The sequence below is a fragment of the Ovis canadensis genome, chromosome 10 (assembly GCF_042477335.2).
Source record: "Ovis canadensis isolate MfBH-ARS-UI-01 breed Bighorn chromosome 10, ARS-UI_OviCan_v2, whole genome shotgun sequence".
NCBI lineage: Eukaryota > Metazoa > Chordata > Mammalia > Artiodactyla > Bovidae > Ovis > Ovis canadensis.
Genome location: NC_091254.1, coordinates 35,571,567 through 35,585,645, shown reverse-complemented (window position 1 = coordinate 35,585,645; position 14,079 = coordinate 35,571,567). Strand labels below are relative to the sequence as shown.

The following is a 14,079-nucleotide window of genomic DNA, read 5'->3' as shown; positions in this document are numbered from 1 at the left end:
AGTGACCATTATCTTGTATGTATCTCCTGGAATGGCCAACCTCAGGGAAGGGATGTGTTCCTTCGGGCAGAGGGGCAGGGTTCCCTGAGGCAGGTCATTATGTAGGATTATAATAACTAAAGCAATGTAAAACAAAGGTTAAAGTCAAAGAAACAGATCCATCATGGAGTCAGAATTGGCTCTTCCCTGCAATATTTCCCACTAGCATTGTCCCTTCAACAATCTTGGAGAAAAGAGGGTGACGACTGTGCTAACTGCTTCATCAGATGGATCTTTCGGGGAGTGTTTGCAGCCATCCATGCCAGTTGCCAGTGTTCCAGATATTGAGATTTGTCTTTCTCCGTTCCTCTTTGGAAAATGTCCGCTTTACATCTGTAGCATACTGAACTTCAAACCCAGAGGCAGCATCTTAAGTTTAGGAATTTAGGGCTTTTCTATGTATGGGAAGATGCAAGAGTCAGGGCTCTTTAAAATTATTTCCTTGATATGTACCCTCAGGTATCTGGGGCAGTTAATCCTGTGTTTTCATAGGCTGAGTTTCCTCAGGGCTCATTGGCTCATGTTGGAAGCCCCCAGTTGCAGATGACTGATACGGCAGGAAATATTCCATTTCTCAGCTCCTCCCCTCTTCGTCAGGAATTTGACCAGTATTTGGGAGACAGTTCATGATCAAATCTTGTCCCACGGCGCTGGAAGGCTCATTCCAGATCAGGAAAATTCTTTGATATGCCATTCTAGCTGCTAAATTTCAAAGTCGACCCCCATCAATAAGGAAAGATTCTCTGGATCTTGTGCCTGATTACGATCCAGGAGACGTTTTCCCTCCCATTGCTTCTTCCCATACTTAGAATTACACTACTGCAACGATTCTTATGTTTTTAGCCATGTAAGTTTTGTTCAAGGCCTGATTACACACTGGGTATTGTAAGAGACAACAATCTTATAAATTAGACAAGATATAAGTAATGCAGTTGGTGAAACTGACAATGGCAGTGCATCAAGGAGGCACAAAGCACAAACAATTGGAAAACAAAGACCAAACTAGAACCATGATTGATTAGTTTAAGGGGAGGATTTTCCTTACCCCTGGGAAACAGATTTAAACCCGAAATTTTCTCTATATAGAAACCACAAAAACTGTAACCATATCTACCAGTTCACTCAGTTCCCCTGTAACTAATCCTTTTTGTTAACAGCTTTATGAAGTCATTATAATTACTTGCATTTATCCAAAAGTCCTTTTTATAAATCTTCTTGAAGGGGAGGCATTTTTGCAATGGCAACAAAGTGAAATCATAACTTTCTATAATAACAAAAAGACTTAAAAAGCCAGATTTAAAGCACCTAGGTTACTACTGTTACATGCCACACTTTCAGATAATAACCAGAATTACGACGATAATACTTTAACAGGACACATCAAAATTTCATATAATCTCTAGAATATCATTTACCATAAAATATAACCTAAGAAGATTTATTACTCATTTGATAAGACTTTGCATTGTAATTTAACATACCAAATGAACCTAATGAGTTTAATGTTTCTTTGGGGTGTTTCAAAGGCCCTTTGAAGCATCCCAAAGTTTACCTAGAGGTCAAAGAAACTGTTATAATTTGATTTGGTAAGTTTTGTCAAAACAACATCAAAAGGGTATTAAAACACAACAGGATTATAAGTCACTGTGAAACAATAGTTATTCACTTAGCCAAAGTAACAATAAAAGATTTCAAAGGCAAATGCAGAGTAGATCACTTAAAAGGTAAAGAACTTAAAATCTGTTATCAAAGGTAGTTTGACATCTTAACAAAACTTGTCTAACAGAGAAAAGCCAAATTCTGTTCTCATTTCAAGATTTCAGCCCTGAGTTGGGTACAGCAATGTGATACCCATCAGTCTACAAAAGAGGTCAGATTAAAATTGGGTTTCTGGCAGATGGAATAAATCAAGTTCACTTGTCTAGATGGCTAAACTGTTTTTACTAATGTTTATGGAAAGCAAGTCCAAATTACTCTCTTTTTCAAAATTTGCATTTTAAAAAGATGGTGGAGATAAGGGCTCCCATGAAGACCAGGTAGAACACTTGCTAAGATAAAATTTTTTCTCAGGATAACTTCATTTCCCCTTTATAATACTTTGTAGTTCTTGTTTAATTGCTATGTTGTATTAATACTTACAAACTTCCTCTTAAGATAACAGGGAAGGTCTTGGGAGTGGTAAAAGGATTAGTGGGTTTTGGATTCTTTTTTGGAACCATCCTTGTGGTCCTAAAACAAGGACAGTTTTCTTTTTTTCTTTTTTCTTCAAAGAATTGGGTGGCTACCTGAATGATATTGAAGGACTGACATACTCATTTACCTATGTTGGAGAGTTAGCTTGGAGAAGAAGATCTCTTCCAGAATTCCTGCTAGGCTCTAAATATCAGCTATGGCTAGTTTACTAAGACCCATGGCTTTCCATTTTGGTAATCTATTTACAAACACTTTTGAGGATCTTCCCTAGATTTCAGCCAGTCATTTAAAACTTCCCAAGGGAGTGGAACCTTAGAGGAAGTACTCCCATTTTAGCTCAAGCAGTTAGTACTAGAAGTCTTTGTGCTCAAAGTAACCAAGTCAGACCAAAACCTTGCCAGCCAGAAAGTCACCTTCAGAGTCAAATGGCAAAACTGCCCCAGATGTGACCTCCTAGTCCCACTAGGCTTGTGGCCCTTGTCCAAAGCACCTTATTTCCCTTCACAGGGAGAACACCTCAAATTTGAGCCAAAGCCCACCAAATGGAGCTGAAGCTTCCCAAGTTGGAGCCATAGTCCCCAAATGTACGAGATCAAAAAGGCCCTGGTGGGACCCTGACGTCAAGCTGTTCTGGGGAAAGGTTACTTGAGCCTTTAATTTACAAAGGAGAGTGGTATCAATTAGAGTCAATCAGTTTGTTCCCCACTGTCGGCGTGACCTGGGCTCCTGTCTTAGTCTAGGGCCATCTCTTCTCCAGTGTCCTTCCTCCCTGCAGCAGGCATGTTCTTCCTTCCCCAGTGGCGGCCTACCTTTAGGTTTCATATGTGCCCAGTTGTTCAGTCATGTCTGACTCTTTGCGACCCCATGAACGGTAGCCTGCCAGGCTCCTCTATCCATAGAATTTTCCAAGCAAGAATACTGGAGTGGGTTGCCGTTTCCTTCTCTAGCGGATCTTTCTGACCCAGGGACTGAACCTGCATCTCCTACGTTGGTGGCAGGTTCTTTACCACTGAGCCACTGTGAGCCCTCCTTAGGTTACTCAGTTTTAGTGCTGCTACCAGAAAACCTGTATTCCGTTTTGCATCTCCTTGCTTCTGTCATTGTTCCCTGCTGTTGAATACTTTTAAGAACAACGTCTACTAACTGAGAAGGATTCATTTCAAACACACTATCTAATTTCTGTAATTTTTTAATCTCTGGAGCACTTTGCCTGATGAAGGCCATATTTATCATCCTCACATTCTCAGGGGCCTCAGGGTCTGTATCTGTGTAGCACCTATAAACTTGATAAATCCTTTCTAGAAACTGTGATGGATCCTCAGTTGGTTTTTGTTTTATCTCTCAAATTTTATTTAAGCTCTTTCATCTACCCCATTGTGTACCCCATTGGGTTTTCTCTCAGACCTCTGCACAATAAGGTGGTTAAGTCCTCTGACTCCTTTTTCTCCTGATGCAATAGCATAAATGCTTCTGTGTATGGAATCTCATCTCTTTTGCCTGCTCTTTTGCAAAACACTTCTAACTGTGAGATCGCCCAATAGTTGAGTGAGCCATTCAGGGTCCGTTGCTCTTCTGATCCTAACATATATTAGGTCCACACCCTATTATAGCAGCATAGTCATAGGCTTACAGTTATATTTTGCCCGTTTATCCAATATATACCCAAATGGGCTCTCCTTCAAGATAGTTGGAGTAATTCCCATTTATAGATGGAATACTTCCCATTTTTAAAAGTATGACCACACCACAACACAAAAGATGAATAGCAATTCCAATATAAAAAATACCACAAAAAAATTGCAGCATTGATACACCAACAGATTGACCCCCAACTCCCAAACTTACCCTACGAATCAAATAATTCCAACTAGGGTAGACTTACCCCACAAGAACTAGTTCCCCAATAAACTGGTTCCAACTGAGCAGGTTCCCAGCTCAGGTAAATAAACTTATCCTACAGAACAAATGAACTACTTCCAACTAGGATAGGCTTACCCCCACGAGAACTAGTTCCCCAGTGAACCAGTTCCAGCTCAGGTACAGGCCAACAACAATTCCCCTCCCCAACAGGGTACTCCAACCAAATTGGCTTGTCCCCTAAAGGAAAAGCCCAAATTGAGGTGGGGGTATGTTTCCAGTGTGCACACTGGAGAGACTTACCCTACAAAATTTAGTCCCATCAACGTCAGTTTCTTGCCTCAACTGCCAGGCACTGGGGAAGCTGGTGCCACATCAGGAAATCTTGAAGGGAAGATCCTCAGGGCAAATGGTTCCAGCAGCTGCTAAAGCCTTGCCCCAGTATTCCCTGATTCACAGCCGGGGCCAGGTAGCCACAAGCAGCAAGGCTTCTGGGCTGGCTAAGCCAAATCTGAGTCCGCTTGCAGTCTGCTTGCCAAGACAGGCCCACTAACCAGGTGTTGAGGCAAGGAATACAGTTGGAAAGTCTAGCTGACAGAGAAGAAAGCAGACTAATGTCTCAAAATAACCGTCTTGTCTGGGGTCTGGGTGTGAGGTTCTTTTATAGGACAGAGAAGGGGAGGAGCTGAGGAAGTAAAAACCATCATCTTGCAAATATCTCCTGGAAGGAGGTATGTGTTAATCTCTTCAGGCAGAGGGGCAGGGCTCCTTGTATAATTTAAACTACAACTATAAGGGCAGGTCATAATGTATGATTGTAACAAGAGCAATGAGAAAGGAAGGTTAAAATCAAAGAAACAGATCTATCAAGGACTCAGAATTGGCTTTTCTTTGCAACAGTGTAGCTGTCAACCCTGACCCACTGAATTTAGGTGAATACAGTGGCCGCCTCTTTCTTTCAAAGGGGTGTACTTGTCTTGACCACCATTTGCAGGATCTTTCCAGGTTATACAGAATGCAGCATGAAGAGCTTGAGTCAGCTTCCTGCCCCATGGAAAAGCAGACTTCTGAAAGTCTCTCCCCAGACTCTTTTGTGGGGTTCAGTTCAGTTCAGCCGCTCAGTCGTGTCCGACTCTTTGCGACCCCATGAATCACAGCACGCCAGGCCTCCCTGTCCATCACCAATTCCCGGAGTTCACTCAGACTCACGTCCATCGAGTCAGTGATGCCATCCAGCCATCTCATCCTCTGTCGTCCCCTTCTCCTCCTGCCCCCAATCCCTCCCAGCATCAGAGTCTTGTCCAATGAGTCAACTCTTCGCATGAGGTGGCCAAAGTACTGGAGCTTCAGCTTTAGCATCATTCCTTCCAGAGAAATCCCAGGGCTGATCTCCTTCAGAATGGACTGGTTGGATCTCCTTGCAGTCCAAGGGACTCTCAAGAGTCTTCTCCAACACCACAGTTCAAAAGCATCAATTCTTTGGCGCAGGGGTGTAAGCTTAGGTGGTTTTCCCTGCTGTTGTGCATTTTGTTAATTGGAGGGAAAGACAATACCTTACTTTGATTCCAATGAGAGTCTGTAGTTTGGGTTTACAATGCTTTTTCTTAGCACACCAGGATTTTTATAAAGCTTCCTTATATTGGGCCCCTAGGCAGCAGGATCTAGTCACAGTTTCCTTAACTTTGTCTGAACCTAAGAATTACCAGGGGCAATTAAAAAGCAACTCACTTGTAAGCACCTAGCAGGTGTGGATGGAACCTTAGCAAATTCCATACTGGGTAAATTGGGGGAAGCGTGCCGAGGACCTTGCCTCCTGGTGACTCTTATATTCAGGGGTTCAGGAAACACTAAGTACAGTGATTGCTCAACTCGAATCAGTCTCCTGTAGGGCGTGTGAAACCACTGATTGCTGGGCCTCACCTTGGAATTTCTGGCTCTGTAGAAAGATTCCCAGGTGATGTTGATGTTGCCTGTCTGGGGACCACTCTTCTGAGCACCACTGGTGAGGCTGAGCCCCACTCCTAGGCTCAGTGGAGAGAGCATGGAAACCCCTGTGGGCTTTATCACCTACCATCCCATGGCTTGGGTAAGTCATTTACCTCTCTCTGCATCTGAAAAATAAGAACTGATATGAGGAGTTTATAAAAATAAAAAGAGAGGGCAGGAGGATAAGAAAAAACCTAAATCTTATTAACAGCGGATTGGATCAGGGTGGATCAGGGTGGAATCCTAGTGTTGAGAACAGAGGACAAAGGGAGTTACGACATGTCCTGTAGGCCAGCCTGGCTCCACCCACTTGGCAGCTGGCTCACAGCCTGGAGTTTGAGGAAGACGTTTAATCCACGGGAGCCACCCTCAGCAAACCTTACTCCCTAATAGGATCAACGTGGTAACCAGCTGCTAGAGTCTCCTCTAGCTGTGTGGGAGAAAAGCCCCTCAGCTTCCTGCAGGGGAGGAGGGGGCCTGGGGCCTAGTCCCTGTGGGGCGTTTACCTGGGGTGTGTTCTCTGTGGCCTGCTCTTCTTGAAAGCTCTCTCTCCTGCTCCACCAGGGCCTTCGCCTGCTGGGCCCCTCGTCACTGACTCCCTGATCCTGGTTCTTTCCAAGAAACCTCTTTTCCTTTGCAAGAAAATCTTTTCACAGTGATTCTGGGACGTCCACCCGGGAGGCAAAACAAATCTTCCAGCTTCATCTTTGGTTATAGTTTAAGTTATTCTCAGAGTCCCTAATGATTTGAGGGACTAGTGGGCGAGCAGGGGAGGGGAGGGGCAGGGGAGCAAGCAAATAAGCTTAGTTTTGAACATGAAAGATATTAATATTATTATTAATACTAGTGACAATAATAGCAACTATTGTGTTGTTTAGTAGCTAAGTCATGTCCGACTCTTTTGCAACCCCATGGACAGTAGCCCACCAGGCTCCTCTGTCCATGGGATTCTCCAGGCAAGAATACTAGAGTGGGTCGCCATTTCCTTCTCCAGGGGATCTTCCTGATCCAGGGATCGAACTCATGTCTCCTATATTGTCAGGCAGGTTCTTTACCACTGAGTCACCTGGGATTGAGTTCTTAACTTATTCAAAGCATATAATAGATGCTTTACGTAATTATCTCACCTATGCTGCCCAAGAAGTAGCTTCTGTGAGAAGCTACTTTGTGCAGATGAAAAGACTGGAGCCCAAAAGGGTTAAAACAACACATGAGACGGCACAGCTGTTAGGAGGCAGAGCTGAGATTTAAATCCAGGTTGTTGGATCCAAAGCCTTTATGATTGAGATTACGTTCAGTTTCAAGTCGGCCTTTCAGGAAGCCTTGGAACACTTAGAAGTCTTGCTTACCCCACTAAGTGGGCTGCTCACAGCCGAGGCGATGAAAAGCTGCCCTGGATGTCTGGAAGAGTTCCAGATGGTGAGAACAGCAGCAATAACATTCTTCTTGGTCTCTTGACTGTGAGACCAGGGCCAATGACCGCCCCTGTGGCAATGACTTCAGACCAAACCTGAGCTCATAAACATTCTTTGGCCCTTTTCACCAGTGTCCAGGCATGTAGTTGGCAGTTGTGCTATCCTAGGGTGTGAGGCAGGAGACCAGCTGTTGGCAGTCTGTGCATAAACAGGGCATGGGAAGGGCACCAGGCACCTTCCAGAACCTTCAGGGGAAAAGAGTTGCATTCTATGTTGCAGAGAATCAGCTCTTTGGGCGAGAGATACAGGCTGAGACCCCCAGCCTGCCAGTCTGTGGGGAGAGCTCTGACCTCAGGGTCTCCTGCCAATCTCTCTCTATTCCCCCAGCCGATTCTGTAACCAGGAAATATTGACTACTAGGACAGTCAAGGGCTTCCCTGGTGGCTCAGAGGTTAAAGCATCTGCCTGCAATGCAAGAGACTCGGGTTAGATCCCTGGGTTGGAAAAATCCCCTGGAGAAGGAAATGGCAACCCACTCCAGTATTCTTGCCTGGAGAATCCCATGGAGAGAGGAGCCTGGTAGGCTACAGTCCACGGGGTCGCAAAGAGTTGGACACGACTGAGTGACTTCACTTTCACTTTCAGGACAGTCAAGGTAGACGAGGAATCTCAAAGAGCAGAGAGAGGCAGTTGAAAAATTCAGATTTCTTTATCTCTTCATTTTACTTATTTATTTTGGCCACACCATGCAACATGCAGGAACTTAGTTCCCTGACCAGGAATCAAACAAGTGCCCTCAGCATTGGGAGCATGGGCTCAACCACTGGACCATCAGGGAAGTCCCCCCCCCCAGAGTTGTTTCTGACCAGTATGATACCTTTGGGCCAGTTGGAAAAAGCCCCTCCTTCTCATTGTGCCTTGCTGTCATCCGGCAGAAATTGTCCTGATGCAGATACAGATGGGCCACCATTATGACCTGAACGGCGCCCCCTCGCAGTGTGGCCCTGCAGGAGCCTTGCTTCCTCTAAGGGGTGCAGCCCTCACGTAACTGCACCTGCCCCTCCTCATTCCCAAACTGCGCGTCTCCCCACTTTGCTGGGGCCCTTCTATGCCTGGGGAGCGACACCCGTCCCGGGGTGCAGCGGCCATGATGCTCTCGGTCTCCTGAGCTCCTCCCCACTTGCCCCAACGCGGGGGAAAGGCCAAAAGATAAAAATAATAAAACCTATCCAAGAATGTTTGAAGGGGCAGGGGTACCTCCCGGTATTAGAGACAGAAGAGTAGGCTGCCAAACTGTTGGAATCTCCAGGTATTTTCAGAAGGTCAGGAAGCTAATGGTATGGGTGCTGAGAAGATGGTGTTGTTCACAAGACCAGGGAGGAGAGCGGGGTCCCAGGGCAGAGGGGCTGTCTGATGTATGGGGAGAGCACTGCGCCCAGCCCAGGACTTGGCCTTCTCGCTGCAGGAGGTTGTGTTCCCTGCTCCTTAATGTCTGTTCTTTCTGTGGGTCTGCTGCTGCCAGGAGTGGCTATGAGTCTGCGTCCAAGGACTTTGTCCCTGATGACTTGGAGGTTCAAGTTCCCGGAAGAGCCTTCATGGTCACCGGGGGGAACAGCGGCATCGGAAAAGCGACCGCCATGGAGATCGCCAAGCGAGGTGAGCAGCCTGCTAAGTCATGTGTGTGCTGGGCCCCAAGGGCAGCCTGTGGCTGGTCCACACCGGGGAGAGGGCTCTGTGCTACACATGGGTCAGGAATGCCCCAGCTGGCACAGGCAGGCGCCCTGGACAGGGACCCCGTGCTGACTGGCACAGCTGCCGGCTTCCTCTTGTTCAGTCGCTCAGTCGTGTCTGACCCTTTGCGACCCCATGGACTACAGCACGCCAGGCTTCCCTGTCTTTCACTATCTCCTGGAGCTTGCTCAAAGTCATGTCAACGGAGTCGATGATGCCATCCAACCCTCTCATCCTCTGTTGCCCCCTTCTCCTCCCGCCTTCAATCTTTCCCAGCGTCAGGGTCTTTTTCAATAAGTCAGCTCTTTGCATCAGGTGGCCAAAGTATTGGAACTTCAGCTTCAGCATCAGTCCTTCCAGTGAATACTCAGGACTGATTTTCTTTAGGATTGACTGGTTTGATCTCCTTGCCATCCAAGGAACTCTCAAGAGTCTTCTCCAGCACCACAGTTCGAAGGCATCACTTCTTCAGCGCTCAGCCTTCTTTATGGTCCAACTCTCACATCTGTACATGACTACTGGAAAAACTGTAGCTTTGACTATACGGACCTTGGCTGTGCATTAATCTTCAGACTAGAGGTGGACAGAGTGAATGACTGGAGGAAGCTCTCCTCAACACTTCATTCATTCACAGGAGAGCTGATGTCCCATCCACATGGCAGTGTTTTCTGATTAAGAACAGTAAGGGGCTCCAGTTAACCCTAGGCATCCGAATCACCAGTGGAAACTTAAAAAAACCCACAAAACTTGGACACCTGGTCCCTAGTTCCTGTCTCCTCAATGAGAATGGGGGTGGGAGGGAGACTGGGAATCCATCGCAGTTTGGCCCTGGACCCTAGTTGAGAACAGAGCCCCCAGAATGACGGAAGGGCGGGTGTGTAGTGGACTTCCTTCTTCCTTCCTACTGCTCCTGGTTTCCAGTCTCTGGAGTTTGAGCAGCTGGAAACTGCCTCCTCTCTCTCCTCCCTAAGCTTGGATCTAGAAAGAGGCTCTCTGGGTGCCCATACATTATTCAATCAGCTGAAGTCTTCCTTCAGGTAAATGCCGAATTCTCTGCATCAGCTTGACTGTCCCGGCTCACTCAATGGTACTGCGGTGGCTAGAAAAGTCAGCCATGTCTCTCCAGACCCCCTTCTCCTGGAAAAATGGATGTTCTGGCAGAAGTTGGGGAAATAACCTTGGAATTTATCACTTTTCAAGATGCTTGAGATTTTTTTCCCTCCAAAGTTAGCCATTTTCCAGGGGAGTACTGTGCCATTTGGAGCTGTATATAATTATCTGTCAAAGCAAGGGGAAGATTAACTGGATCTTAGCAACTGGGAGGTACTCAGAAGAGCTGGGAGGAGGATCAAGCCGAGGGGCTATTATGTGGTTTGCCTGCAGCCTCCTGTGCAACAGACCCTATTTAATAAAGCTGGGTGTTTTAGGCGAAGAAAGCAGGGTCCATAATGCTTATGTCTTAACTGCCACAGCCAAGGCATTCCCCTTTAAATAAGCCTTGATTGATGATGGTGTGACTTCTGCTGGAATAGTCTTGAGAGCCGTTTATAGATTCGCCCATTTAGTAAATATTTGTTAAATTCCGGCTGGATATTAGGGGCTTCTCAACTTGGGCTCCTGGAAACCAGGAGCAGTAGGAAGGAAGAAGGAAGTTCACTACACACCCCCTCCTTCCGTTATTCTGGGAGCTGTGTTCTCAACTAGGGTCCACGGCCAAACTGCAATGGATTCCCAGTCTCTCTCCCACCCCCATCCCCCCACCCCCATTCTCATTGAGGAGACAGGAACTAGGGACCAGGTGTCCAAGTTTTGTGTTTTTTTTTTAAGTTTCCACTGGTGATTCGGATGCCTAGGGTTAACTGGAGCCCCTTACTGTTCTTAATCAGAAAACACTGCCATGTGGATGGGACATCAGCTCTCCTGTGAATGAATGAAGTGTTGAGGAGAGCTTCCTCCAGTCACTCACTCTGTCCACCTCTAATCTCCCCACACATTAGGCTCACCTGGGGGAGCTTTTAAACCATCCTTAGGCCGGGAGCTTTAAAAACTTTCCAAGTGGGGCTAAAGGGCAGCTGGGTTGAGACCAGTGTGTCAGGTTCCCTATGAGATGCTAGGGATGTGGGTGAGACCAAGACTGACCCTTCTTATCCTTGATGTACGTGGGTGTGTGTGCTTAGTCACATCTGACCTTTGTGACCCCTGGACTGTAGCCCGCTAGGCTCCTCTGTCCGTGGGATCCTCCAGGCAAGAATACTGGAGTGGGTTGCCATTCCTTTCTCCAGGGGATCCTCCCCACCTAGAGACTGAACCTAGGTCTTCTGGATTGGCAGCTGGGTTCTTTGCCGCCTGAGCCACCAGGGAAGCTCATCCTTGGTGTATTCAGACCCTTAAAGAAAATCAAGACGTTGCTCCAGTTGCACCGTCAGCCCAGGTAGGCAGGAGCACGGATTCCAGGACCACCCTCTCCTTCCCACCTGCTGCTCTGACTGTGGGGACCATCTGCAGACGTTCCAGAATAGTCTCCGTATCAGGTCCTCTTTCTGTGAGCCCGTGTGTGTTCATCCCGCCTTGGGAGGAGCGCATCTCCAGGGCTGTCACTGTGGCTGTCCCTCACAGCGCTTTTTTTGGATTCCACCAGGTGGCACAGTTCACCTGGTTTGTCGAGATCCCAGCCGAGCGGAAGGTGCCAGAGCTGAGATCATCGAGAAGAGCGGGAACCAGGTGAGCGGCGGTGCCCCTCCTGCGGGGGGCTTCCTGCCCGCGGGGCACGGCAGTGCGGGGGCGGGACTCCTGGCCACGCTCCTGCACCCGAGCTGGCAGGGCTCTGTTCACGCTTCTGCTTGGGAGGCGGCCTCAGCCCACAGAGCTGGAGCTGCGCTTCTCAAAGGCTGGGCCGGACCTGGGTGATGGGGGCGGTGACCCCCACTCCCCCAGTGAAGGCCTGCCTGGGCGACATGACCCAGACAGGGCCCTGCCGGGGTCCCTCCCCCAAGAAGGAGGCCGCATCCCTGAGACATGTCCAGGGGACTCAAGGTGAGCCAAGCTGTAAACCGACTCGGTGGCCTTCGAATAAAGAAGGACCGCAAATGACGTTTCGGCCTTGATGAGAGCCGCTTCCTATCGAGAGTGTTCAAAGCTGGCTCACCGTTCTGTGGGCCTCCTGCTCTGACACACTTGGAACCAGGACAGGCTACATAATCTGCAGGGCCCCAGTGCAAAATCAGAGTGTGGGGACCCTGGTGTACAAAGCATAAGACTTCCATGTACATGTGTTATTATACTTGTTATATTACACTTGTTTTTCTCTTTCCGACTTCACTGAACCTATTTGCAGGACAGGAATAGAGATGCGCACACAGAGAACAGGGTTGTGGACGCAGTGGAGAAAGGCAAGCATGGGATAGAGAGAGTAGCGTGGAAACATATACATTGAAAGTAGCAGTGTTAGTCGCTCAGTCGTGTCTGACTCTTTGTGACCCCATGGACTGTAGCCGGTCAGGCTCCTCTGTCCATGGGATTTTCCAGGCAAAAATACTGGCGTGGGTAGCCAGCCATTCGCTTCTCCAGGGGATCTTCCCAACTCAGGGATTGAACCCAGGTCTCCTGCATTGCAGGCAGATTCTTTTCTGTCTGAGCCACCAGGGAAACCCAAACAGATATGTTGCTGCTGCTGCTAAGTCGCTTCGGTCGTGTCCGACTCTGTGCGACCCCATAGACGGCAGCCAACCAGGCTCCCCCGTCCCTGGGATTCTCCAGGCAAGAACACTGGAGTGGGTTGCCATTTCCTTCTCCAATGCATGAAAGTGAAAAGTGAAAGTGAAGCCGCTCAGTCGTGTCCTACTCTTAGCGACCCCATGGACTGCAGCCCACCAGGCTCCTCCATCCATGGGATTTTCCAGGCAAGGGTACTGGAGTGGGGTGCCATTGCCTTCTCCGAACATGTACGTTACCATGCGTAAAGTAGTATGGGAAGCTGCTGTGTAACACGGGGAGCTCAGCTCGGTGCTCTGTTGATGACCTGGGGAGGTGCGATGTGGGGTGGTGGGAGACCCGAGAGGGAGAGGACTCTGCACACTTACGGCTGAGTCATGCTGTCGTGCGGCAGAAACCAACACAACGTTGTAAAGCAATTATCCTCCAATTAAAACGAAAACAAAGCCTAAGGCTTGCAGGACGGAGAAGGCAGAGCATTGGCATGAGCAGGCCCGGATGTGGGGTCTGGGCGCCGGTGCAGTTGCTTCCCCAAGGAGCTGGCCCCGGTGGAGACCCCAGGGTCCCGTGGAGGGGAGCAGGCTGGCCGGCAGTGACCACCGGCCCCTTGCATGTCCACTGAGAGCGTCTTGCCTCCAGGCCCACCTGGAGTTCCCTCCTCTGTCCTGTACCCCCGCTCCTCCGGCAGCCCCCACGCCTGCCGCCTCTCCATGCACTGCCTCCAGCTGAGGGGCGGACGGCACCCCACTCCCACAGGCGTGGGCCGTGGCCAAGAGGAAAGAAATTCGCCCCAGCCTAGAATGGAGTAGTCTGCCTCTGCCCATGAGGGTTATCTTTTATCTGGAAGTAATGTTTTCAAGGCAAGAGGCTGTCCTTCTCCCTTCCACTTGGCAGCCTCTCGCCATCAGACGCCCCCGGAGGCTTCGTGCCGGCCGTGAGCGCAAAGGTCTCTAAACCTTCCTCTGCAAGTGGGGCTGCGATCTGGGGGCCACAGTTCTTGAGATGGAAGGCTGGCTGGCTGGCTGCCTGCTGGTAACTTTGGGCCGCGCTGCTTGCAGGACTTAATGGGAACGCTGATCTCGGGCCCCGGGCAGGGGAGGGCTTGCCTGGATTCCAGCCCGCTGTGGGCTCGGCTACATTCTTTACC

The 14,079-nt window shown here is 48.6% G+C and overlaps 1 protein-coding gene across 5 annotated transcripts in view; it reads left to right on the top strand.

The window, feature by feature from the left end:
* Nucleotides 1-14,079, top strand: part of DHRS12 (dehydrogenase/reductase 12) — a 42,081-nt gene that overhangs the window by 1,880 nt on the left and 26,122 nt on the right. For 3 of the 5 annotated variants that reach the window (XM_069601460.1, XM_069601462.1, XM_069601463.1), the window contains exons 2-3: nucleotides 9,013-9,146; nucleotides 11,860-11,942. In XM_069601460.1, the coding sequence (XP_069457561.1) occupies nucleotides 9,013-9,146; nucleotides 11,860-11,942 (217 nt within the window). Of the gene's footprint in view, nucleotides 1-5,965; nucleotides 6,176-9,012; nucleotides 9,147-11,859; nucleotides 11,943-14,079 lie in introns of those variants that run through there. The other 2 variants (XM_069601461.1, XM_069601464.1) reach the window with 2 other exon arrangements.